This window comes from Leuciscus leuciscus (genome assembly GCF_965113295.1).
Source record: "Leuciscus leuciscus genome assembly, chromosome: 3".
In the NCBI taxonomy this organism is placed as follows: Eukaryota; Metazoa; Chordata; class Actinopteri; order Cypriniformes; family Leuciscidae; genus Leuciscus; species Leuciscus leuciscus.
This window is the reverse complement of record NC_138727.1, coordinates 40,755,093-40,782,326: the sequence shown is the minus strand read 5'-3', so window position 1 is coordinate 40,782,326 and position 27,234 is coordinate 40,755,093. Positions and strand designations below refer to the sequence as shown.

At 38.3% G+C, this 27,234-nt stretch overlaps 1 protein-coding gene and 1 long non-coding RNA gene across 8 annotated transcripts in view; both read right to left on the bottom strand.

The window, feature by feature from the left end:
* Nucleotides 1-27,234, bottom strand: part of kdm2aa (lysine (K)-specific demethylase 2Aa) — a 41,207-nt gene that overhangs the window by 6,377 nt on the left and 7,596 nt on the right. For 2 of the 7 annotated variants that reach the window (XM_082164814.1, XM_082164815.1), the window contains exons 2-17: nucleotides 22,967-23,105; nucleotides 22,795-22,873; nucleotides 22,561-22,607; nucleotides 22,274-22,452; nucleotides 22,076-22,182; nucleotides 14,881-14,974; nucleotides 13,441-13,594; nucleotides 5,915-6,030; nucleotides 5,533-5,556; nucleotides 5,292-5,418; nucleotides 4,964-5,196; nucleotides 3,670-3,747; nucleotides 1,078-1,329; nucleotides 865-981; nucleotides 577-663; nucleotides 215-373 (exon numbers count right to left, since the gene is read on the bottom strand). In XM_082164814.1, coding sequence (XP_082020940.1) covers nucleotides 215-373; nucleotides 577-663; nucleotides 865-981; nucleotides 1,078-1,329; nucleotides 3,670-3,747; nucleotides 4,964-5,196; nucleotides 5,292-5,418; nucleotides 5,533-5,556; nucleotides 5,915-6,030; nucleotides 13,441-13,594; nucleotides 14,881-14,974; nucleotides 22,076-22,182; nucleotides 22,274-22,452; nucleotides 22,561-22,607; nucleotides 22,795-22,873; nucleotides 22,967-23,105 — 1,992 coding nt within the window. The remainder of the gene's footprint in view (nucleotides 1-214; nucleotides 374-576; nucleotides 664-864; nucleotides 982-1,077; nucleotides 1,330-3,669; nucleotides 3,748-4,963; nucleotides 5,197-5,291; nucleotides 5,419-5,532; nucleotides 5,557-5,914; nucleotides 6,031-13,440; nucleotides 13,595-14,880; nucleotides 14,975-22,075; nucleotides 22,183-22,273; nucleotides 22,453-22,560; nucleotides 22,608-22,794; nucleotides 22,874-22,966; nucleotides 23,106-27,234) is intronic. The other 5 variants (XM_082164818.1, XM_082164819.1, XM_082164816.1 and 2 more) reach the window with 3 other exon arrangements.
* LOC309495276 lies at nucleotides 23,515-25,664 on the bottom strand. Its single transcript, XR_014204597.1, has 2 exons — nucleotides 25,024-25,664; nucleotides 23,515-24,965 (listed from the first exon to the last, which is right to left on the bottom strand). It is a non-coding gene; the product is annotated as an uncharacterized lncRNA (long non-coding RNA).

Below are 27,234 nucleotides of genomic sequence, written 5' to 3'. Positions count from 1 at the left end.
AAACCCTAAGCAAGTCAAAGCAGTGATTGGGCACGATGATGATGAACAGGGCTGGGTGGGCCAAAAAGAGAGCGAGAGAAGACACAAAAAAGGTGGAACAAATTAGAGGGAACTGGCTGCAAGAGGTAGAGAGAGAGCAGAGAAGAGAAGAGAATACAGATTTGAGCGGCTGTGCATGTGGCAGCAGTGGCGTGAGTAAGGCGGAGCCTCTCACCCTCTTCCTGAGCCGCTGCTCAGGGGCTGCTGCCCGTTTCTGGAGCGACCCGTGAGAGAGAGAAGAGGGGGGCCGCCCGACCCCGTGCCATGCCCCGCCCTCGCCCCCACGCCCCCCTGACCCATCCTGTGCCGTGATGTCATCACCGCTGCCTGACGACTGGCACACAGGAAAACAGCCGTTACTGTTACACACGCACATCGGAGTGTGTACAACACAGTAAGCTCTCGCATGCATTTTTCTACATGGTGTGATTGATTGTGCATGTATGCAAGCCTGCATAAGCTAGTAGCATTAGAACAAACACTCAATGTGTTCCCTCATTTAAAAAAACAATACATCCGGGTGTGAGAAAATCTTACCTCAGAATCGGTTTCTTTGCCGAAAACACATTTGGGACACTCCCAGCAGCTCGGTAGGTCTTTGTTCACCACTCCCTCACCAGATGTCTACAGAGACAAGAAAACTGATTTTTCAACAGTAAAACTAATTACAATACAGAGGGAAAAATTATAGATAGACATTGTACTTATATCAACAAGAGCTGAACCATCCCACAAAGCCTCCAGTCACTATGCTCACCATATAAATTAATCTGAATAAAGAATTTTGAGAAGTGTATTGAATTGCTGTGGTAATAATGTTTGTACCTTCAAACAGCTAGGATGAGCTATCTGAGCACAGTTGGAGCACTCCATGAGCTCTTCACTAGTCTCCTGGTTGCCTTCCTCACAGATCTCACATACAGCAGAGAGCGGCAGACCAGGCTATTGAGAGAACATACATAGACAGAAAGTGATATTAATAAATATAAGCAAACAAAAGAAGACTACATTAACCATGCTCAATGTGTAGACACTCACAGCGAGACACTGGCGCAGTACACAGGTCTGTTTGAGTTTGCCAGGGCCACCAAATTTCTTCATGTCTCTGCAGAAGTTGCAGTCTCCACATTCTGTGCGTAGACAGGCCTCACAGCGTTTACAGCGCACGCGGCGCCGTCGCAGGACCGACATATTGGAGGCTGGTTTCACTGGCCGTGAAATAACGGGTGTGGTTGAGAGCTTGGGACGAATGACAGGTGGAGGGGGAGGAGGGGGCTGATACCAGGGGGGCTTGGGAGAGACAAAAGAAATGAGAGGTAAGCACTACAGTGTGGTGTCAGGTTTAGAATAGAGTATGCAAACAGAATAAAAAAAGTGAAACTGCAGATTTTAAGGTTTTGTTTTAAATATCATTATGCATAAAAAATGACAGCAGTTAAATCAAGCTTGATTTGTTTAAATTAACCTATTTACTATTTAGGAAGTCACAATTGTCCAAGCAACAAAGAAAATGTTCTAGTCATATTAGATGCGCATCAAAATCAAAAAAGGGAAAAATAACACTGTGTTGAGTAGGCTTGGGTATCGAGTATTGAGTATCGATTGGAACCGGGACTAGCTTTGCGATTTTCCCGGAATCGTTCAAAAGTTTAAATTTCGATTCCTAGTTTCGATTCACAGTCCGCCGACCGGAAGAAGAAACCGCTGTCTAAGTCATTTCTAGCCCTATTCTGAACTGAAGTAACAACATAATCGATTTCAAACTGCCAAATGTTAACTCGCTGACACTTTAGTTAAACATTTGTAACGTACACACGGCATGGTAAATGCGTGTACTAGCACAGGAGTAAGCGTATATTGATTGTTATGCTAAACTGCGAACCGACACATTTTATGAGACGCTGTGTGAGTTGCCTTATTAACTCACACAGCGTCTCATAAAATTTATTCAGAGCAAACAACCCTGACGTTAAACCTTAAAAACGTACATATGATGTTTTCTTATTCTTCGGTATCTTGCAAGTTGCAACTATATTCTCTCGTCCTCTGCTCGTCCGTTTGAAAACTGCGCGCGATGCCGGCAAACGTAAAAAAAATATATATTCATGAAAACACATTTACGAGCTGCCAACTTTCACGCATTTACCGTGAGACACACGCAATTGACACTTCTCACACGTTCTCACACCACACATCCATTTTCTCACGCACAATAAAAATCGTGAAGCAAAGAGGACACGGAGACCGACAGACTAGACAGAGCAGTTACTTTATGATATACAAAAAAATCTCAGCTCTCAGATTCTGTCAATTTTATTACGAAATTCAAACAATAAATACCGTTTTGGCGCTTGTAAATGTGACGTGACAGATCCCTAGCGCACGTGAACCGATCATCTCGACTAGCAGCTAATAGTACAAAAAACACGAACACTGTTGAACTTACCTAACTGTATATTCCTCATATATAATATCGATCAATCAGTGTTTTTTATCAGCGTGAAGAGGTCAATAACACAGCTGGAGAACAATTATGTCATATTTACCTCAGGAAAGCCATTTAATGAACATATAGGCTATAGCACATAGTTGGCAAGAAAAAAAGAGCTATAGAGAGTATTTTGCTAAATATGTGTACTATATTACATATTTATTATATTTGTACTTATATCATTAAATAAAGTTGTTATTATAATAAATAAAAAAAACGCATTATATTTAATTTGAGTTATTTTTAACCTTAAATAATACTGCCAGCTGATAGGGCTCTCTGTATGTTTACAGCATTAGGTGAGTTGTTTTTTTCTTGAGAAAAATTAACGCCTATCTTGAGTACCTAATATTTATCCAAATGAGTCAATATTAAATCAAATCACAATAACTGAATTGAAATGAAATAATAAAAAAGCGTAGCTTACCAGAAATTGTACCATGTAAACATTGTAACATGTTGTCACTAAACCTAATAAAATTCAGTTTAGTTACTAAAATGTTAGTGACAATCACATACAATACAATACACTTATTGTGATGCAATTTTTTTTATATTTCAATTGATGGAGAAGGTCAGACTATTTCCTTCAGAAAGACCGTTGGTTAGCTAGCTCATTTAAAATGTCATAAAAAAGTTGTTTAAAATAGATTTGATATTTATATTGTAGTTGAAAACAGCCCTGTGAGAAATTCATAGTAAATTTCATAAAAAGTAAAAAGTTCATAGAATTAAAATTGATCTAAACTTTTTTGACCCTGCCTCTTAAAAGAATCGGAATCGAGAATCGTTAGGAACCGGAATCGAAACAAGGAATCGGAATCGTTCAAATTCAAACGATACCCAACCCTAGTGTTGAGCAATTAATTTCATATGGAAATGAAAAATCACTGTCAGGACAATGATTTAGTTCCAGCATATATTAAGTTAAAATCAAGACAAAATAAATGATTAAAACAGATAATACAATAAGAAATTCCTACATTTAATCGAATTCATTATTCCACTTCATGAAATAAAATAAACCAAATAACAAAAACTGGACGAAAAGAAAAACTCTTTAAGTTGCATGATTCACTTAATGGGTTTTCTGTAAAGTCATTTAAAAATACTTAAAGAAACTAATTCTGTGATCTTACCCTCTTCGGCCATCTGACAATGGGTTTTCCCGTGTAAGAGAGTTTAGGGATGTCATTGGCATGTTCTTTCAATAACGCCTGAAAGTGAGAGAAAAAACATTTTTCTTCACTAACCATTATATTTCAAAATATTTCAACCATCATATTTCAAAATGACTCCTTAAGCGGAGTTCACACTGCCAGCGACAAAGCAACATTCATTTCATTTTTAAAAATGATTCCATTCATTTTTAATGGAGAGCTGGTAATTTCCGGCGACACGAGTGGCAGTGACCGTTGGCGACCGGATGTAGCGTGACAAAGGCTGAGAAAAGGCTTTATGCAAATAAACAGCGATTTTCAGGAGCGACAATGGACAGGAGTGAAGTCAGTGGAGCGCACATGATCCGTCACTACGTCTTGTAGTTGAGTGTCAGCGGTAGACATGTGCCGGTATTCGGTAATATGATAATGATAAGATTCCACATGGTGGAACGAGTGAAAGATGTGCTGAATGAAAACGCACATTCATTCTCTGACAGCAGATGGCGCTGATGGAACAGCAGAAATGCAGCAGTTACCCCGGTAACCCCGTAAACAAAGCAGCTTGGCTACTGAACAGTATTTAAATGTTTCATAAAGCAATTCAGATTTTTGTATTCGCTATGGTGTTCATCACAGCACCAAATACTTAAAGACTTACAATATTTTCAAACTTAAACATTTTTATATTTTAATCTGGACTACAACATGCCCTAGATATTGTTTGAATATGTTCTGATTCTTTATTGTTCAGTCACACTTTACATTAAGGTTCCATTATTTAACATTAGTTATGGAAAGTTAATTTAGCGGTCAGCGACTTTCCTATAATTTATACGTCTCTGTGTACATATGTTGATTTGAATGGCTTGGCTTCGTGAACTCACGTAGACTGGCGCTTGTGATTTCCCCAAAAATAAATAGCCACTCATTTATATTTAGTCCTTTGCCTCCAAAATGTTGTAGAAAAGGAATCAGTTTTCTTGCAGCTAAAACATCCATGACTGTCATTCCTACATTTTACTAGGCAACCAGTAGTGGGAATGCCCACTGGAGACCTAACTGCCAGCCACTGGCGACATGCAGTGAACAAAGTGGCAGTGTGAATAAAACAAAACCTAAAATTAACGAATTCCAATAACATCCTGTATCTCAAGTCACATTTATCAAATATCTTGTAATACAGCTTCACAAATAACACTGGCAGCAAGTGCATTAGAATAACCATTTCCAAAAAACAAAAGCATAATAAACTATGAGCGTGAGTTCTGACCCGTATGTCGTGTAGCAGGGCAGCAGCATTGTGTATTCCTGAAGGCACACACTTCTTATGTGAGGGCAGTGACTCCAACTTCCCTATCAGGTTCCACAACCCCTCCAGCTCAAAGGGAGTCAAGTGAAGCTTCATCCCTGGCCCACTAGGTGGAGAGGGAGCATTGTCGTCATCTCTTTCCTCTTTAGTGTGGCCATTTAGTACCTCAGAGCCCGAGCTTTCCTGCTTCAAACCTGTGTATTAGTATCGGAGAGAAAGAGTGTTTAACTTACCTGTGCTCATTACAAGCAAATCTATGTGGATGTGAATATGTTGTTAATGTACTGACCGATTCCCAAAGAGTATTTCTGGAACTCAGGGATGAGGTGTGATGTGTTGGTCATGCTGTACAGATAACGCTCCAACACGTACCAGCCCATCTCATAATAGAATGGATACCGGAACTTAGCAGGCACCTGAGGACAACCAGAGACCATTACAATTTTCAGTTACATTATTTTCATAAAATTTTTACATATGTTCCTACCAAATTTCCAATAATTATGAGAAAAACATCACATTCTCATTACCGTAAAGGAGTAAGGAAAATCATCCTGTCCGGACACAAAGGTTTTGTTTTTATTAAAATCAGAAAAAAATAAAAATAATTCAGTACAAGAAATACTGCCATGATTATTTGTAGTATTGAAATATATCAATTAATTTGATTGAAGTAACAAAATTATGCATTTTCCCTTCTTATAATGATAATTGAGGAAATGAGTGATTACTGGTATCAAGATAATATAACAAAGCAAAATAATGCAAAAATGCAGCTTCATTTTTCTAATGCATCATGTATTTTCTTATTAACCTTTTAAATTTAGGATAAAATATGACCCAGACGTGTTCTTTTTGAGATTATAAAAGAACTGAAAAATGGCAACCACTGCAGTGAAATGTTGGGCTCACCCTTGTCCTGTCCTCAATGCTGGAGATGTGTAGTTGCATGGGGATGTTAAAACTATGCAGAAAATTCCCACCAAATACAAGCGCGTCCACTGGTGTGTACACCGCATGAATCCAACCTGATACAAAACAAAAGTAATTTAAGAAAACTTAAACTAGGGCCGTCATGATTTCTTGATTAAATTCAAGTAGTCTAATTTAAAAAAAAATTCCACGGATGAGAATCCTTGAACCGCATTATTAGACCGTTTTCTAAAGCTGCTCAATATATTACACCATAGTGCTATTGTGAAATCACTACGGCTGTTTACGTGCGTGCAGGTTACACGTTTCGTCCAGTGGATCAGAGCGGCTCTGTTCACAGTAAAAGCTGCTTTACATGAACTCAGGCTCTGAATGTACAGTTTGTTTGGGTTTCCATACAATTACAAATTAATAATAATAATAATAATAAATAAAAATAATATCACTAAAATTATATAGGCCTAATAACAGTCTTTAGGTCCAAGATTCTCCTTTATAAATCAAAATAATTAAATAAGCAAATTAATGGGTAAAGAAATAAGCAAATACATAAGCAAGTTAATGATCAAATAAGTTGATGTTTTGATGTCCACATGTTCTTGTTTAAAGTGCTCCATTATGCTATTTTAAAGTTTCCTAAAGTTGTTTTGGAGTCTCCTACAACAGGTTTACATGCATCAAAGGTCAAAAAACATTTCATTTTCTCATAATATACATTTGCACATCACCAGATTTTCAATGATTTTCAAACGACTCGTCAGATGAATCAATCTCTCTTAATCCCTCCTTTCCGTGAGCTACTCTGCTCTGATTGGCCAGACGGCTCAGTCTGTTGTGATTGGTCTACCGTGTACAGTGCGTGTCGAAAACAAAAATGCCCACTGCCATAACAACGTCAGCTCTGCTTGTCCTGAGGCTTCCTACACTGTAAACTAAACACAGTAACGAACAATGACGTTGATTTTACCATATCAATCCGAGTGCAAGTCCAATGATTAAACACTGGAAGAACTAGTTATTCAACCCGAACCTCCATTGCAAAGACGTTTCTAGCAGGACGTTTCTCAGTGATACACTACTCAGTTTGAGGTACATTATTTAGATGTTGCAACTGTAATTCCTCACCATCAGCATTAACAAGTGCATGTCCATCAACAAACCGATTATTTTACTTGTACTTATTTATTTACAGAGTATTTTTCTAATTTATTGTGGTGAGCATGTGGAAACTGTATCGATAACAGTGCATTCATTAGCCGAGCTCTAGCGTGAATGACTGATGTAACAAACATTGGTAAAACAAATCTTGCTCCATGCTTAAGAGATGGTCCTCACTGCAGAACATGAAATCCACGGGGAGGAGTCGGATCTAGATCCAACTCCTCCCACCTTACATACACCTAAACCTACCCATCTCCACCCCTTAATCCCTAAACCCACCCCTAAACCTACCAATCTCCACCCCTTTATCTGGATCCAACTCCGCCCCCCCGGATCTCGTGTTCTGCATTGAGGTGCTACTGATGCTTAATCTTTCCTCAAAGTAGTGAGAAAAACAGACAATCTGCATTAATAGTAGTGGTCGGCCGATATATCGGCTGATATTTGGCACTTTTAAAATATCGGCATTGGCCGATGTATTGGAAGCGGGACTTTTATTTTGACAGCGCTCTGGACTTATTTTGACGGGCGGCGCTGAGAACACCAGACCACACAGAGCTCACTCACATTCTCCCGTCTTCATTAGTTTATGATCTCTGTCAGTCATATCTAATACTTTGTTATACAGAACTGGTAAACAAAGAAAGTAAATGGTAAGCGAAAAAGTAAAGTGTTGCTTTTTTATTATTTGTTACAGAAAAGGCAAACAATTAGGCTAAAATACTTTCTCATTTACTGTCAACATTCAGCAAATGCGCATCTACATAATTTAAACAAATCTCTGAATATCTAATAAACATTTAATTACACAAACCTTGCAGATTTAATGGAATCCAGCTGTGATATCTTGTGAAGTGTGCATTTGTAGCCTGCATAAACGTGTTACTGCGAGTGACGGTCGGTCTGTGCGAAGTGAGTGAATGCAAACAGAAGATCAGCTTCACAGGAGAGGCGATCGAAAAACTTCAAATCCTTCATTTTAAAATATGCTGTGCTATATCCAGTTGCCCACTGTGTCATTTTCATATCGTTTTCACTGTGTTCTGTATGTAATATTAGCGTTACCTTGTCTTTATTTGAAAAAATATGATTACCAGTGCGCACAATATTACCAGATTACTGAGTGCCCTGTTACAGTGTTTACTTCCTTTTTATTCACATATTCATATATTTTTAAACAATTACTTTATTTGTGAAAAATACTGTAATAGGATTGCAGATTCAAGAAGTTGCCATCTAAAGTATAAGCATGTTTATTTTAAAGATTTGTTTTCTAATTTATTTAAAATGTATAAAATATTGATTAAAATAAATATAAAGTATATAATAAAAATATCGGCTTTAAATCGGCCATCCTGCTCTCTAAGATATCGGCCATCTAAAAACCAATATCGGTCGACCACTAATTAATAGACACAGTTTTAGGTAATAGTGGCCCACAGCTGATTAGCAGAAGTATTTCAGTAAGACAGTAATAATGTGAGTTAGCAGGAGACCTACACAATATAAAACTCAAAACGAAGTATTTTGAAAACCAGCTTTCAAGAGCAAGCGTTTTGCGAATCCTATATTGAACTCCGAGATTTGAGAAGCAGTCGTCAGTAAAATGAAGGGAACACAGCAAAAGTTTAGGATTATAGTGCTGTGATATCGTGGTAAAGATGAATTTTAACCACTGATTCTTCACATGCTCGTCCTTGGGCAGTGAAAAAAAAACTGCCTTTACATTGTAGAGCACAGCACCGTCTTCTCAACATGATGCCATCCAGTATCCACAGGAATCAGCTGTTGGTTTGAGGGGGTTCAAGTTTTCCCTGGTGTCTGTGCGCTCAATAAGTGGGCGGGCAATATGCTAATGTTTCATCTTGACGTCACAACGAAACGGATTATGACTCGTTTGAAAAACGATTAATTTCATTGACTCAGAGTCGACTCTTACTTTTGAAAGACAATAACTTTATATATGGTGAACTTTCAGATTTAAAACTTTGCAGGATGTTTTCATTCACTTAGAGCTATGTTACACACTACATGAAAGGTCATTTTCAAAAAACCATAATAGGGGCACTTTAAGAAAATACAGTGGATGTAGCATTTCTTTGTAAAGTTGCCAAATATTTAAAGGAGTCATAACCTAGTATTACCTTGGATACCCACGCTCTATTATAGTCTTTCAGGCCCTTCTAAAAAAGAAAAGTGGAAAAAAAATAAACACAGAGCTCCTCTGACCCTTATTTCTGAAGGCATTATTGTCTCGCGAGATCTGATGCGATATTTTGGCTGTCGTGGACGGTCATTTTAATAATGCAAATGAGGGGCGCGTTGATTGGTGGCAGGAAGGAGGGGGGTTGACACCGCAGGTAACTTCAGCATATCATTCCAAAATGAAATCATGGCGCAAGTTGTGAATGAACCCGACCTGGCCGCGACCTACGGAATTCAACCGTATATGCACGAGCCAGACTCTGAACCTGAGCTGGAAAGGGAAGATGTAGAGTCGATGGAAGGACGTCTACATCAAGATGTCTCTGAATGGTAAAGACAATCATTTTGACTGAGACATACATTATACCTTTTATTTAATATAGATTACATTAACGGAGATGTAGTCTACTTTTTTTATCAGCTTACAGTGGTTATTGAGATCAACGTTTGCTATCATGTGGTGTTTTTGCCTTGTTTCACGTTGTGGTTTTTTAGACATTCAAATTTGTGAACGATTCCGGCGTAAAATGATTAGCACAGACACCTAACGTTAAGCCAGTGGGAAGGGTTGTAGGAACCGCGTCATTAAAAATGAATTTAATCCACTGGTCCCTGACAGCTTGGTCCGTTCTTGGTAGAGAAAACACATTTACATGTTGTTTCTGGCAGTCAACCACAGAGCAACTCACGTGTGCACTTTGTTTCTGCATCTTTCTCGAATGAATATGAGGGGGAGGGCAGGCTTCCTGCAGCATAGGTCTGCGGTGTCCATATATGGTATATCCTGCCCCGTCATGACGTCAAGTCGGGGCAGAAATTAAAATCTCGTATTTGAGTGCGCGTGAGCTATTTTAAAAACCCTGGGGTAAACAAACGCTTCACTTTTAAATATCGGCTTCCCGGCCAGTGTATAATCGTTAGGCAATCATAACATACATTGATTCTCGTGGAAAAGTGAAAATTGCAGGTTATGACTCCTTTAAGATTAACAAGACATTTGATAATATGTTGTTTGGCCAGTATTAAACAAGGCTGTAAAGTGTAATAACAACAATCACGAGGCCAATGCCACCCTCTGCAGGCATTGTTATAATACAAAATGCACATACGTGGATTGTTTATATCAGTGGTTCTCAACTCCAGTCCTCGGGACCCGCTGCTCTGCACATTTTGGATGTCTCCCTTATTTAACACACCTGTACCAGATCATCAGCTCGTCAGGAGAGACTCCATGAACTGATTTGAGTGTGTCAGATAAGAGAGACATACAAAATGTGCAGAGCAGCGGGTCCCGAGGACTGGAGTTGAGAACCACTGGTTTATATTATGTATATTACATTAGGTATTTTAAGTGTTGTTCATTAAAGCCATTGGATTACTCACTTTTGATACTTTATTTGAACCAATTATTATTGCCTCATTATTATTGTGTGTATTTTAAGTAATTTCAAAGGCTATTGCTCACTTAGATCTGTTTTTGATACCACAAATAAATTATACGATAACTTGATTACCAAATAATCATTAGTGACAGCCCTAACTTAACCTGTTAACCCTCACCAGTGCGTCGGCGCACTGAAGCGTTTTTTTATTTATTTAGTTCAAAGTTACTATCAGATTAAATGTTTTACCTTGACAAACTATACATCATTAAAAAGATATAAGACTCAAGTTTCAGTATTTGACAACTATTGTATTCTGAGAAACTTATAGTGACAGTTATGTCTTATTTTGTGTCAGGAGTTATGAAATGGAAAAATGCGTTGATACCTTTAATATGAATTATGAGCGTCAGCTGGTCCATTCAGAAAAAAAAACTCCGTGCTGTTGTCATGACAGCGATTCACAAAACAACGTCCCTCAGGGCTTTTAGCTCAAAAATGTGCAGACTTGGAGAAATATTGATATATTCTCATAGATTCACATCATATTTCTATAGACAGGAATAATATTTATTGAATTTATACCCAAATGCGTCGATGTAATCATTATGAGCGCTTCTTACTGAGATGTGCTGTGTTTTCAATTCATACCTATAGCCTGAGGGCGCTATATGCACAATAATACTCCATATATGGAACATGAAGAAGAGACATAATCATGTGACCTTCAAGGACGTCACTGATAGCAGCTACACACAAAGCTAACACAGAGATCGCTGTAATATGCAGATATAGTCGTTTTGAAGACAATAAACATGATTGCAAATGATATTTGATATTTGAGTGTTCTTCAAGCAATGCCAGGTATTTTTATAATAATAGATTATATTTATAATGTAATGCTAATCGATATAGACTTTATCATCGTGCATACTATAAATAATATATTTTCTTTCTGATTTGTTTTTATCTGAAGCCAAATTAGATCACAGAAGATTATTTAAAACAATCGACTTGCGTTATAAAATAAGTTTGAAGCACAAACATAGTTTTAATCTCATAAATGGCCGTGTATTGATGGTGTGCTAAGCTAACATGCTAGCTAGCTCAGGTGCACCTGTCACCTAGAAGTTATTCTTTTATGGGGTTTTTTTTCTAAATAGTAATGCTTTTCTGAAATGTTTTAGTGCATTTGATACAGTTTCAAATATAAGTGAGAACTTTGATAAAATAAATTAGGGATTGAAACCCTATGAATAGCCTGTGAATAGCCAGTCGTTAGTAACTATAATGCAGACAAAAGATATGCATATTTAGATCCATAACCAGGCTGGAGAGGTGTGTGAATGTGTACTGGGGAGACTGAGACTGAATGGGGCTCGTTTGCACCACAAAACAATAGAGACAATAGACTGAATAGATGACTTAGATGATGACTAAACATCAGTAGCATTTTTAGAGTCTAATCAAAATAAAGTAATTTGACATGATCTTGAAAAACATTTAACTAAATACAGAGTTTTAGACTTATCATTTTCAGATTTTAAATATAACATGGTCACACATATGTCTTTAGCTGCAGTGCATTTCTAGATTGCTCCAGGGCCCACTTCAATTTTATTTTCATGAATATGTTTAATAAAAATAAATTTCTAATAACTTTACAAAACTTTGAAGCTATTTAAAAAATGTTTTTTTCATTATGACAATAATTAATTCTACATTTACAATAAACTACCAGGTGTCAGCTTTCAAATGAGATCATACTTGTGCTTTTAGTGCAAAGGGTTCATGAACTGTATCTGTTTCAGTTTGGGTATGTCATTTCTGGGGATTTTTCAAAAGTGGCGTTGCAGCTTAACAGGTTAAAGGACAAATCCAGTGAAAAATGAATCTAGGGGTAATTAACACATGGTTACCGAGTCGATCGTTCCCTGAGATGCGTTTTCATGATGATCGAATATAAAGTGTTTTATCTTTAAAAACAGATTAGCTCATTACAATAGTATATGGGGCACAAAGTAAAAGTAAATCGCTATTTAATACCACTAACAAGGCTCAAAATAGCCTCACACTAACACGGTATCATAATGAGGGTCCATACATGCAAACCGAAGCATTGAGAACTTTGTAAGTGTACAGACAGTTTAATAAGAAGATACTTTATAAAGACAGTACATTACGCGTTTACATGTAGGATCCATCTTGGAAAACAGTCTCGACTAGTCGAGCAACGAACGCTAAGTGAGCTGGTCGATAGGAATTACGCATAGTGAAATCTAACGTAGCACGGCGTTCGTGGCTCGATTAGTCGAGACTGTTTTCCAAAATGGATCCTGCATGTAAACGCGTAATGTACTGTCTTTATAAAGTATCTTCTTATTAAACTGTCTGTACACTTACAAAGTTCTCAATGCTTCGGTTTGCATGTATGGACCCTCATTATGATACCGTGTTAGTGTGAGGCTATTTTGAGCCTTGTTAGTGGTATTAAATAGCGATTTACTTTTACTTACTCTGTGCCCCATATACTATTGTTATGAGCTAATCTGTTTTTAAAGATAAAACACTTTATATTCGATCATCATGAAAACGCATCTCAGGGAACGATCGACTCGGTAACCATGTGTTAATTACCCCTAGGTTCATTTTTCACTGGATTTGTCCTTTAAACTAATCATTCAAAACTAAAACCACACAGGAAATAATCTAGTTTTCTCTTCACGTAAATGAACGTGTATGTGCGTGCATGCTTACCCGATGGAATAATGAACGTGTAGCCCTGCTTGAGCTCAATCCTCTGACAATCAGTGGCCTTGTCACCAAGGAAGATGTCGCCTTGTTTCCCTGACAACACCCAGTTCTCATAAAGCTCCAGGTTTTGTGGCGTTGGGGGGATTAGCCAAAACACCTGTAGCAAACACATGCAATCAGGCTCATCAAGGCCAAAAACATTTTGGGCATTTTGACAGCAAACTGATTATCAGATATAAAGCGCAAGAGTTCATTTGGCATTATCAATGAGCTGAAGTGTCTACGCTAAACTCGTATCCCAATGATTTCCACATGTACACTACCATTGGGGTCAGTGAGAAACTAAATAAAAATTAGTTCATTAACTTAGTTCCTATAAGTTAACGTTAGTTAATGCATTAACAATGACCAATAATTTGAAACAGTTATTTATTTATCTTTGTTAATGTTAATTAATCAAATACAACTGTTTATTGTTAGTTCGTGTTACATTTAATCATTTAGCAGACGCTTTTATCCAAAGCGACTTACAAATGAAGAGAGCAATAGAAGCAGTCAAATCAACAATAGGGCAACAATATGCAAATGTCTTGACCAGTCCCAGCTAGACCAGCGCAGCACACGTACCAAGGATTTTTTTTATTTAATAGATATAGATAAATATAAATATATAGACACTTTTAATAGAAAGTGTTAGTATTATTGAGTCAAATGTTGGCGAAAGATTCTTGAAGATGGCGGCTCGGGTTGAGATAGGCAGGTCATTCCACCAGCTTGGAACAGTCAAGTTAAAGGTCTGTGAAAGTGATTTTGTTTCTAGTTTCAAGTTTTTTAGTTCAGGACCAATTAATTTTACTTCATATAAATTTCAATAATTTATAATCATATAAAACAGATACAACTTTTGATTTGAATAAATAGTCAAAGTTGAAATTAACATTAAGGTGAAAGTGTTTATCAATGTTAGTTCATGTTAACAAATGTAGTAAACTAATGTTAACAAACAGAACCTTATTGTAAGATTTTACCATTCATTATTGTATTCAGCAAGGATGCCTACATTTGAGCAAAAGTGACAAAAGACTTTCACACTGTTACAAAATGTTCTACTTCAAATAAATGCAGTTGAACTTTCTATTCATCAAAGAATCCTGAAAAAATTTTTTCACTGTTTCCACATATATTAAGCAACACAACTGTTTTCAATGATAATAATAGGAAATGTTTCTTGAGCAGCAAATCAGCTTATTAGAATGATTTCTGAAGGATTATGTGACTGAAGACTGGAGTAAATAAATGACATTTTATAATAGCAAACAGCTATTTTATTGAAATCAAATAAATGCAGCCTTAATGAGTATGAGACACTTCTTTCAAAAATATGTTAAAAATCTTACTGACCCCAAACTTTTAAACAGTAGTGTATGTGCACAGTTTTCTGACCTTGCAGCCCCGCAATATGTGGTACCACACAGATGTGCCTCCAAAGTCTATGTGGAAATCTGTGTAACAGCCCTGCACACTCATTAGGCAGTACCTGCACACAGAACAGGCAAATTTGAAATAGGGGAAGAGGACTGTTTTGTTAAAATATAATAATGAACAAAGAGAGCTGTGTGAGAAATGGGACGTGAAGATAATTAGGATAGAAAATGGAACAACACAGAGGACTTATTTCCAGGTGAATATAGAATTACCTTTGTGTCTTTTTTATGCAATAAAACAAAATGGTTTTGAAAGAAAAAATTACTATATTGCGATTAAAAAACAGATTACAAATAAAAAGGCTTCTTAAGTTTTTGCGGTGCTAGTAAATCTTTATTTTTCTTTGTGCAGTTTATTATCACACGCACAAATTTGCTATCTGTTCTGCTGTCATTCATTGCGAGTCTAATGGGTTTTCAATTTTCAATCATTCCAGTGGGCAGTATCTAAGCATCAGTCTCTCTCACTTGGTGCAATATTTTGGCCACACCCACTAACGGGTCCCACTGTGAGTCTGACATAGTGGGGTTGTGTCATGGAGAACAACAATTCATTGTCTAATACCATAAACCATGTAAGAACAGTCTGAAGTGCATGTAGCTAGACAGCCAGTTAACTTTAAAAGATCTCTAGCTGCCAGGATCGTTGTTGTTTACATTCACTGCAGGCTATTACTATGACAGTCTTTTTTATTCTTGACCTGTTTACTTTAGATTCCATATTGACCTCGATTTATGAAAGAAAGAAAGAAAAAGTTACAGTTACAGTAATTTTATTCTGTCTGGAGTGCACATCAAACATGCAAAACCAAAGGAAATAACAAGAACTACATATTCAATTGCATCTGCTCCATTTTATTTTATTATTTAGTCCAAAGGTGTGCACATTTTGGGGGGGGGGGGAATAGATGCATTCCTATGTTTTCTTAATATTTATTTAAAAAGAAATATCAGATCTAGTAATTTAGTGGAAAATTAATAGAAATTTCGAGCGCTCACTCGCTCTGAATCTGTTCCGGGTCAAATGACTCCCAGACAGAGGATTCACTACTGATCTTCCACTCATATTACATGGTCATAGCGTAACCCTTTTATGACAAAAATCCTGTAAACCTCTAAACTCTGTCTCTATACATAAATACCAGATAGAAACGTTTGTACAGATGAATGCATTGTTTGTATATTTTTTTCCCATATGACGGGGTATTTTTATAAGAATAAATAATGCTTATATGAGAATTGCTGAAGGTCCAGTGTTATGGTCTTTGGTTTAATAGCCAGTACAAAAAGCTGTCACATATTTCGGCTCATTTCATTCATTCATTTTCATCGGACGTTATTGCAAAGCTCTAAAAACCTCTTATGCTGCGTTCACACCGGACGCGAATAGCGCGTCAAATTCGCGCCTGCCGCGTCTAGTTTGACGCTTGACCACTTTGTGTTAATTCGCGTGTCTAACGCGCGTAAAAACAAAAGTTTGAAGCGAAATTTACGCGCGTCAGAGGTGAAAGTTTTGGCGGCCATCTTTTTTAGATGTTTATCGAGCATTAGCGTTAGCATTAATCGAGAGAGTCATCGCTCGTATATGCTCTGGAGAGCAGAAACAGCTGCGTAGGGGACATCGTCGCTGTACTCGGGTCCACCAGACCCTCCAGAGGGTTTCAGGAGTTTCACAATTTGCTCCAGGAGCTAGGTTTGGTGGACCTAACGGTGAGGACACTGACGAGGACAGCGTAGGCCGTGAGGCCTCGGCCTCGAGTGGTCGCTGCCTGACGAGCCCGCGCTCTACAGCCCGGCGCGAGGTTCACCCTCGCCCGCACCCACCTAATCTGTCATTTATTTTTGTTTTGATAATAAATGGAGTCAGCCTCCAAAAGTGAAACCTGTCCTGTGATTTTTGTTTTTATACACTAAATTGTGTTTGTTGTCTTTACATTAGAATAATAATGTTTCATATAATCTAGAATAGATATGGAATAAATAGCATTCAATACAAAATGAGTATCTCTCATATATTGAAATCGAGTTTTTATGTGAAAGATTTGCTTTGTTGTGCATTTTAGTCATATTACAAAATAATTTATTGAGGCCAAACATAAAATAACATTATAAACTGTCACTTCACCACGTGACAGCAGCAAGCAGGCTCCTGATTGGTTAACGCGGCGCGAATTGACGCAGAAGTTCAGATTTTTCAACTCGGGCGGCAGACGCGAATTCGCGTCAAACACGAGAATGCACAAATAGCACTACATAAAACATTCGCGCGTAACGCGCTTAACGCGCCAGACGCTCAATTCGCACCATTCGCGCGAACTTGACACGCGAATGAGGCGTATTCGCGTCTACCGCGCCGCGCTCTACGCCTCATTCGCGCCGCAGGAATTTTTTACGCGCGTAACGCGTCTTTGCATTGACTTAACATTGAAATCACTCGCGCCTGACGCGCTATTCGCGTCCGGTGTGAACGCACCATTAGATGTTTTAAAGTGAGTTTTGTTGGGCCGACTGCTGCTAATTTTAACAATGCACCAGAAGCTTTGTTTTGTAGAAATACATTTAATAACGTGGGCAAATGTATATTAGGATCAAATGGACATGGCTGAGAAAGTCTGCGCCTACTGGGCAGAAAGTGCAATAGAGAAGCTGATTATACCGTCACCTGTGTAGAGTTCAAGAGCTCATAAAAACAGCTTGGTACAGTCACATATAATAAAACTTTGGATTTTGTTAGGCCATTAGTGTCATCAGCCACTGCCATATTTAACGCTCCCTTGAACATGGCTGAGAAAGATTGCTCCGAAATGACTTGGCTCATTCAGCTGCATTATGTTAAGTTACATAAAAGGTCCATTAAATTGTTACTGTAAATGATCAAAATGTATTTTTCATTAGAGCATTACAATGTATAGTAAGACCCTGAGTTCTATCTAATGCACTCTGTAATGCCAGATGGCTGACATAATCCTGCTCTCACTCTCAGAGACAGACTCACAGCGGGACCGGATAGTGGGTGTGGCTGAATTATAGCGCTAAACGAGAGAGACCAATAGAAACAGGTCTTTCATTCTGGTGCTTAGATACCACCCACTGGAATTCAGCTTCACTTGAATTCAAAACTTTTCAACTCGCAAGCAAAGTTTGTAGATGCGAAACCAATGACAGCAGAACCGGGAGCAAATTTGTGCATGCGTGATGAAAACTGCACAAAGAAAAACAAAGATTTACTTGCACTAAAGAGTTTTTTTTTTATTACATCTATGGAAGCCCGTTTCCACCACGGTTGAGTAAAAAAAAAAAAAAAGATTATTTAAGTCACAATAATGACTAAACATCTCATAATAATGAGAAACTCTCTCGTAATTATGACCTAACATCTCGTAATAATGAGAAACTTTCTCATAATAATGACTTCACATCTCATAATAATGACTTCACATCTCATAATAATGACTTCACATCTTCACATCTCATAATAATGACTTCACATCTCATAATAATGAGAAACTCTCTCGTAATTATGACCTAACATCTCGTAATAATGAGAAACTTTCTCATAATAATGACTTCACATCTCATAATAATGAGAAACTTTCTCATAATAAGGACTTATTTTCGTGCACTTCTACGCATGCGCAAAGTCTGCAGTGAATAACATTAATGACAAATTATCTGTACATGAGACGGGCTTCCATACTAGATAGTCTTTTATTCATTTGTAATGTTCTTTGCATTTTTGTGTATGAACAAGCAGCAACACAGAAGGGTGATCCATGGATTTCAAATAGATGCAGGAATGAGAAGACAGCACACTTTTCCAAATCTGTTAAAGAACGCTTCATCTGGAAATCTGTGTACAAACATTTTCAAGCAGCTTTGTTTTTGCATAAGGGTCCGTTCATACAGAACGCGCCTTTTTATTCCACTGCGCTGCTTTTCATTTCTTTTCTAGGCAAACGCGCACTAGACGGATGTTGCGCTCGCGTCTTTTGCAGCGTCACGCGCATGACACGGCGTTCTAAAAACGCGGCGCCCAATTGAAAAGTTGTTCAGCTTTTAAAAACACGTCTCAAGACCTTGCGTTTTCCCCCATTCCACTGCCCACTTATGTGTAAATGTTCCCAAAGGCATAAACATCTTAAAGGTGATTTCTGTATTGATATCTTCCAGATGAACCTGCACATCAAATATCCCAGACGCACCCGCAAAATACGTGTTATATTAACACATATACCCATATTTTATGAAGTTGTTACACTTAAACTTAATGTAATATTCCAACTTGAATCTGATCGTTTTTTTAATTCATGTAACACAATTTACATCGGTATGCTAGAGCAGAAAGTTTCTCATTATTTTGAGATGTTAAGTCATTATTTCGAGAAAGTTTCTCATTATTATGAGAAAGTTTCTCATTATTACGAGATGTTAAGTAATTATGACGAGAAAATTTCTCATAAATACGAGATGTTAAAGGTCCCATGACATGAAATTTCCACTTTCTGAGGTTTTTTAACATTAATATGAGTTCCCCTAGCCTGTATATGGTCCCCAAGTTTCTAAAAATTTTAATCGGTGTAAATCGAGCTTTTGCGAAAATGGAAGCTCAACCGGGCTGATCTTGAATCTCCTCCTTATTACATCATAAGGAGAAATGTTACCTCCCCTTTCTCTGCTTTGCCCGCCCAGAGAATATTTCTCGCCCATGAGAAAATGAGCTAGGAAGTAGAACGCACGCGCGATTTTAGTTTGTCCATGAGAGATATCATGGCTTTTGAGCGAGCGAAGCATAATAATTGCTCAATAATTGGATGTACAAATGAACATCGAATGGTCAATACAGAGCTGGGCTTGCTGAACGTCGGACAAGTAAGTTAAGTCAACAAATTATATATAAGTGTGTTGCTTTACTGTTTATGGTTACCTAGCTTCTTACACGTAGAATGTGGCTGTCACATTAGCTATGCAGTTACTTGTGCTAATGTAAAGGTAGACAGCATCAAGTTACACATACTGTAACGCGAGTGTTGTACATTTCTTTGTTATTTGGATAACCGTTTTCCTGTTGGTTATATGGCGCACACGATATCCACATTTCAAGATCACAGAGCTTGATGTAATTGTAATAAGATAAATGACAGACGTGACAGATCTCTCATGAAAAGGCAACAGTAGGTTCGCGTTAGCTACATGATGATAACTGTAAACCATCCGAATAAAGTACCGTATCCAGACATAATATTTTAAACTAACCATTCGGAAACGTCCTGCTGGAGCCGCTGAGTTGCAACTTCTTCATTCATTGCTTCTCCATCTGGATCAGATTCTGGGTCAAACTGAAATGCTTGAACGACGGCAATATATCCAACATAAACAAACATGCATGGTACCGTTGCGCAAGATGGTCAAGGCCACACCCACCCTCCACCTTGCGCTGCCTTTCTCCTCCTCATTAGTATTTAAAGCTACAGACACCGAAACGGCCCGTCTGAAGGAAGCTCATTCTGGGACTGGCTTGTAGTGGCTATAATTCTGCACCGAGGCTGAATTTTTGGAAAGAGATTTCAGATACAGTACTAAGGACCACTAAGGACTATATTAAAGCCTACAAAAAGTAGCATGTCATGGGACCTTTAAGTAATTATGACGAGAAAGTTTCTCATTATTACGAGATATTAAGTCATTATTACGAGAAAGTTTCTGATTATTTTGAGATGTTGAGTCATAATTATGAGAAAGTTTCTCATTGACTTAGGGTGTACTCACACTAGCCAGTTTGAACCGTGCCCGAGTGCGTTTGACCACCAAAGCGCGGTTCGTTTGACTAGTGTGAGTGCTCCGAACCGTGCCCGGGCGCGGCTCGATTAGCCGGCCCTGGCCCGCTTGGAAGAGGTGGGCCAGAGCACGGTTCAGTTGGACTCGGGCGCGGTTCGCATGCAGTGTGAGCGCTAACCGTGCTGGACTCCATTGTGTTCAGTGAGAGCGCCGCTCTTCCTGTTTATCCCGAAACCGTCGCACCATAATGAAGTAAGCGTGCTCCGGCACGAATGCTGAAACCCTATGTGAGTGCAGGCCAGAGGGGGAGTGGGGAGGGGGGACAATCGTACTCGGGCCCGGTTCATGGCAACCGTGCCTAGTGTGAGTACACCCTTAGGCTATGTTCACACTTAGCGTCTTTTTTCAAACTGCCAGCGTCTGTTCTACATTATAACCCTATGGAGTAAACCGTTTTTTCAAAAAAGTCCTGAGCGCTTTTTTAGACGCCACCGCCGGCGTCTTTTTCTGCAGCTCAGAGCGTCTTTTTAAGTTGAAAAAAGTTCAACTTTTCTGAAAAGAACGCCCTACGTCAAGCGCCTTTTTGACAGCTGACCAATGACAAGCGAGTAGCGAGACCTGTCGTTTCCATAACAACAAGAACAACTGTCTGCCGTGCACCCACAAACGTCTTTGTGAACCGACATTCTCCTCCCCGGTAACTTCAAAAGCCAACGCAAGAGCCAACTTTCTCTTTCTCGACATTTTTTGCATCACACAGCACTAGGCTACTGTTGCAGCTCTTGTTATAGCAGCCCGGTCTCACCCCAAAACGTCATATACTGACGCGTCTTGACCATGCGTCAACATACGACGAAAAGGGTACCCCTTTAACGTCAATATGAGACGCAGACAGAAGCGCACCAGCAGCGCCTCCTAGCGGTACCCTAACGCATACCTAAACCTACCCATAACCCGAATCGTCACATATGGACGTTATGGGGGTACCCTTTTCGTCGTATGTTAACGCATGGTCAAGACGCGTCAGTATATGCGCCAGCCACAAAAGACGCGCTCGGCTGCTATTTGTAACCGAACGCTGTCAACTTTCTTGTCAAAAAAGACGCTAAGTGTGAACATAGCCTTAAAGAATCTTTTTCTTCTTTTTTTTTACTCAACCGTGACGGAAACGGGCTTCCATACATTTACTTATTTTTGCTCTCAAACATTATGTTTGATTGCATAAAAAAAAAGACACAAAGGTAACTCCATAGGTGAACAGACCCTTTTTGTTTTAAATCCCTCACAAGATGAAATGAGATCAAGCATGAATAAATATGGAAAATAAATAGATAAATATCTAATATAAATAGATATTGAAAGATCAAAGAAATGCTCACTTCTGCACTTTGGGGTATTGCATCTCCATGATCGAGTTTGTGGCATCTCTTTGCCTTTCTTTTAAGTGCCTTGGCCACATGTTGTCCACCCAGTCAATCATGTCCACCTGTGACAACATGGGAAAAAAATTGCCTATCAAAGACTGGTCTAAATATTTGTGTTTTTAGCACATCTAAACGTTTTGGCACGGTACCTACCGTGGCAGGTCTTTTGACGAGGCTCTCTAGTTTAGTGTGGCTAAATTCAAGGCTGATAACATTATAAAGCTTCTCTCTCTGAGAGGGAGGAGTCTCATAGTAGCGCCTCCACTGGGCCATTGACATCTCTGTGCCCTTTTGAGTAGACACATCCATCACGTCAATCATCCGCCGACTTCCTGTTAACAAAGATGAGCAGGGAGGAGAGGCTGAAGCATCCCAAAGCAGAACCACTGATTCATTCACCTTATCACCAAATTCAGCATTTCCACCACAAAAACACTTACCTACAAACAACTTCACATCATTCACACTGAAGTCTGAATCCGGCATTCTGAAAAGGAAACATTGTAGATTAGATTCAAATAAAGATCCTGAAATATGAGAAGAAAAATTACAAAAAACAGCAAGAGTAAAAACAAACAGTCATAGGCCTATGTGACACTCAAAAGGGAGGTTTTTCAATAAGAGAGTAAAGCAAATTACATGAAAAATTAGATTAAAAAAGGACAATCTCTTACTTAATGCCAAGTCCATCAGGTCTCTCAAAAATGATGGGGTCCCGGAGGCCATATCTCTGCACGTACTCATATGAGAGGTCTAAAAAATAAAAACAGGCAAAGTTAAATTACACACTCCATAAAGATGTATATCTTTGATGAGTTCTGTAAGAACTGCGACTCTTTATATCACCTTTGCCCTCCATGCGTTTGACTCGGTCAGAGCTGAAGCGGCTGCTGTGCAGCTTCTCCTCCAGATCGAAAGTCCTCTTTCCATCGATCTCGTCGTCGGAAATGCCATCGTCTTGGTAACGTCGCCGCGTGCCAGACCGCTGTAAAACAAGAGAATCAAACAATGAAAAACCGTTGCCAGAACAACACTATTTCTCTGCATACATTAATCACTTCCCTCCAACAGTTGAAATATTGTATAATCACCACAGCATCGAATTGTTGGGCTATTTGAGCACACACCTACACTGGGCTGAGAGATGCACTTGCCCACAATCTCACACATACATATACTACACTAAATAACTCACTTCCATCATGAGCACTAGCCCACACACAGCAACTATTAATACAATTTCATAAATCATGCTGATGCACAAGGATTCACTGTTGAGAGTCTTGGAGCAGAACTGCTGGTGTGGTTTCAGTGTATTTTTCCAACAAAGGGAGTGCCGCGTTTTTTAAACGCCACGAGCGTAACGAGGCGATGAGCGTTTTTTTCACGCTGAAGCGCTGAGCGTTGAAGAATGTTCAACTTTGGGTAAAACGCAGCACTCATCACTGTCACTTTTTACCCAACCGTCCAATCACAGTGGAGGAGGGGCGGGACTAATACCACACCGACCAACCGCCACATTCTGCTTGTTCAATGTCAACAGATGACAACAACAAGCATAATAACGGAACAAAATAAATTTAAAACAAGAGCCAGAGAAAAAAAGTTACATTGTAACGACATTTTAATATAGAATCTAGGGCTGAAACGATTCCTCGAGTTACTCGATTACAAAAATTCCTCGAGGCAAAGTTTTAAGACTCGTTAAATTCCTATGACGCGCACTATACGCGCAGGGATCTGATTGTTTCATACGGACCGTTGTTCACTGTTCAGGAAGCACACCATAGCGCGTGATACATTTTGAATTTAGTTGGCGCGATGGCGGAGAGTAAAGATAAACGCAAATTTTAAATACATAATTAAATTTTTAAAAACAAAATTATAGGCTTAAGGGCAGGGTCCGAAAGTTGGTCGTTTTGTCGCTATGGTTACACACACAAACACACACGGTGGCGGTGCGCTCAAAGTCATCTGTCAGTTGTGCAGTTACCCAAAATCTCCCGGATGAAGTTAAAACCCATCATGTCACTGAAATGTGTTTTTTAAATCAAGTGATAAAAGTGCTCGTTGCCGCTGTGATCAGTGGCGCCGATACAGTGTTTTCTCGTGTGGCTCGCGCACACACCGCTCTATCTTTCACTTGGATGCGCGCTTCAATCCGTTGCGGCAATGCTTAAACTTTTATGTAGCCACGCAAAAATAATTTCAGCATGCATTCACTGTATACACCGGGACTTGATGGCGGAACAAATATTGTACTGCAGTCTTTGCGAGACCTTGTTTGTATGTCACGTCTGCCAAATAGTTACAGACAACAACAAAAAATGAAAATCCCCAGCCTGCTTCTCCAAATCCACTCGTACTTTTGGGGAAGACATTATAATCGGCTACCAAAGTAATTGAGCATAGAACATTTTCAATTAACAAAAAATATAATACTACAAAACGTGCTAATAACTTAGCCTTAGTGAAAAACAAAATGCTGTTCTTTTTCTATTTAACAAAATGCATATTTGCAATAAAACATTCCCCTTTTCAAAGCTACACTATGTGTAGGTGTCTCCAATGCATGCAATTTGAAGTTAAATTGCAGTTAAATGCAATCCTTTTTTTAATGTTGTATTAAGAAGACAAAACTAAGCCCAAATGGCCTTTACTATTTAAGTTTGTATTCATAGTTTTACATGTTATACATGTTTTACAGTAAGTTGACTTGTATTGACAACTTGACAACTGTTTTGTTATATAATTGTTGGCACTGGCACTTATAAACACTAAATGGGTAAAAATTGCAATAAATAGGCTTAGTTTTGGAGCCAAATGTTGGAGTTGGAATAAATACCTCTGTTTTTTTTGTTTTTTTTAAATAAAAGCCAAATGCTTGATCATTTTACAGCCACATCATTTTCGTTCTGCATTATTTGTTTTGGTTGTTTAAAAACACAAAAACATTTTTTATCCGATTACTCGATTACTCGATCGATTAAGTGCTAGATTAATCGATTACAAAAAGAATCGATAGCTGCAGCCCTAATAGAATCAACACAAAATATGTGTGAAATGAGATACTAGTAACTCTTTCACGGATATTCCGTATCATAACAAGCAAAGCGTCTCAACTGAAAAAAATGTTGCGCTAGCAAAATGCTCAAGCGCCCATAGCTAGGCGTTTTCAGCAGAGCACCTAGCGTTTTCAACTGGCTAAAAACGCTTTAGTGGACACACGGCCTAAGGCCGATTATGAATGTAATTTTATATTTACGACTGATCATGCCAGTTGCGTTCAGTTGGCGTTTAAATTCTGCGCCAGTCAGTAAGTGTGTTCAGTACAGTCTTAGAACGTTTCAGCTATTCGTTAAGTGTGTCTTCGGCTTTAGAGTACAGGTGAGTTGCAGTACAATTCAGTACACTTCAACAAGCTCTGTTCAAAAATGTATCCTTCACAGAGAAAGAAGTTGCATTTAGGATTGCATTTAAAACAAGAAGTGATGTTTTCAAAAATGTCACTGCAGCACAAATAAATGTAAGGGATGATTTCGGCAACATATAGTCAAGTCAAGTCAAGTCAAGTTTATTTGTATAGCGCTTTTCACAATACCAGCGTTCAAAAGTTTTGGGTTGGTGCAGTTTTGTTTTTGATGTTAATGCTCTCCAAGACTGCATTTACTTGATCCAAAAATATAGTAAAATAGTGAATCAGTGTCACACGATCCTTCAGAAATCATTCTAATATGCTGATTTGGTTTTTCTGGGGCATCAACAGAATTGTGCAAGTGTGTTTGTTTGTTCCCAGCATTTTGGTGACTAATGTTTTCGGCCCAGTTCGACACTGGATTTGCAGATCAATTGAAACTGAAAGATGGAGCGGTTTCAGCGATAAAAGTAAATAAGGCTGCAGCAAATGTCTGAGTTTTGTTGGCAATTGCCGTGCAAGTGCATATAATTTAAACACGAACGTGTAGTGAATCAAAAGTTATCCAGTAATAATGCAATGATGTATTGTGTGTGTTTAAATACATTTGTTTAGCTGACCACCATAAGTGTCAATTTGTTTATTCTAAAACCACTCAGCGCTTGTGACTCTTTAGCTCCGCCCACTCCGACTGTTTTCGGAAAGAACAGCTGTGTCTTTCTTTTATAAATCTGAAAACCAAAACTATAGAATTAAAGACTCTTCGGAGATATAAAAGATGCAATACTACTCTATAGGTACTAAAGATTAACATGAGATTGGCAAAAACTGTGTGTGTTATGTACCTTTTAAAGTATTTTTTCATTTTTAAAATCATTTCATATATCAACATTTTATTTTTAAAACATAAAAACATTATTTATGCATTTGTCACATCTGAGCTGCATTAAACAGTCAGTGTAAATACATCTAAATGCCACTTCAGATGCAGCTTCTGTTTCCTCTGCATTGCAAAGACGGATTTCATTTGATTGGTAACAGCCCTATAGTAGCTTATTGTTCTAACTGAATTCATTGATTGATTGTAATAATTTGACATAATAAATGATGCATAGGTTACATTTAATTAAGAAAAAATGCCCTTATAAATGGTAAAAAATGCAAAAAGAATGAAAAAAATCCATTTAAACTTATTTGAAAATGTAATTTCTGTCACTGATGCGAACCAACCACCGCACAAAATATGAAGAGTAACAAAAACTTTAGGAGTCAGCTGTCCACGGCAGTCCTAAACCTGCCAAAGTAGCAGCACAATAAACACACGCAGCAAAATATCATCTGATTATCCTTACTGACAAAATCCCAGAAAATAGAGATATTATTGTTGTCAATTTTGCACACCTCTAACATAAATCTTTATTTCTATTCTAAATAGAATCCTTTGCATTCACTTTGGATACATTTAATGCATCCTTACTATAATAATGCATCCTTACTATAATATTATTATATTTATAATATATAATATTTCTTTTTTTTTTAAATCTTACTAACCCTAAACTTTTGAACAGTAGTTTGCCGTTTTAATGATGCTGTGATCACCAAGAGCAGGTGACTAACACATACAGGAGGCACACAATGAACAAAACAATAAGACCCTCCTCTGCTCGCCCTTGCCTCTGTCCTCAATGTCTCTATG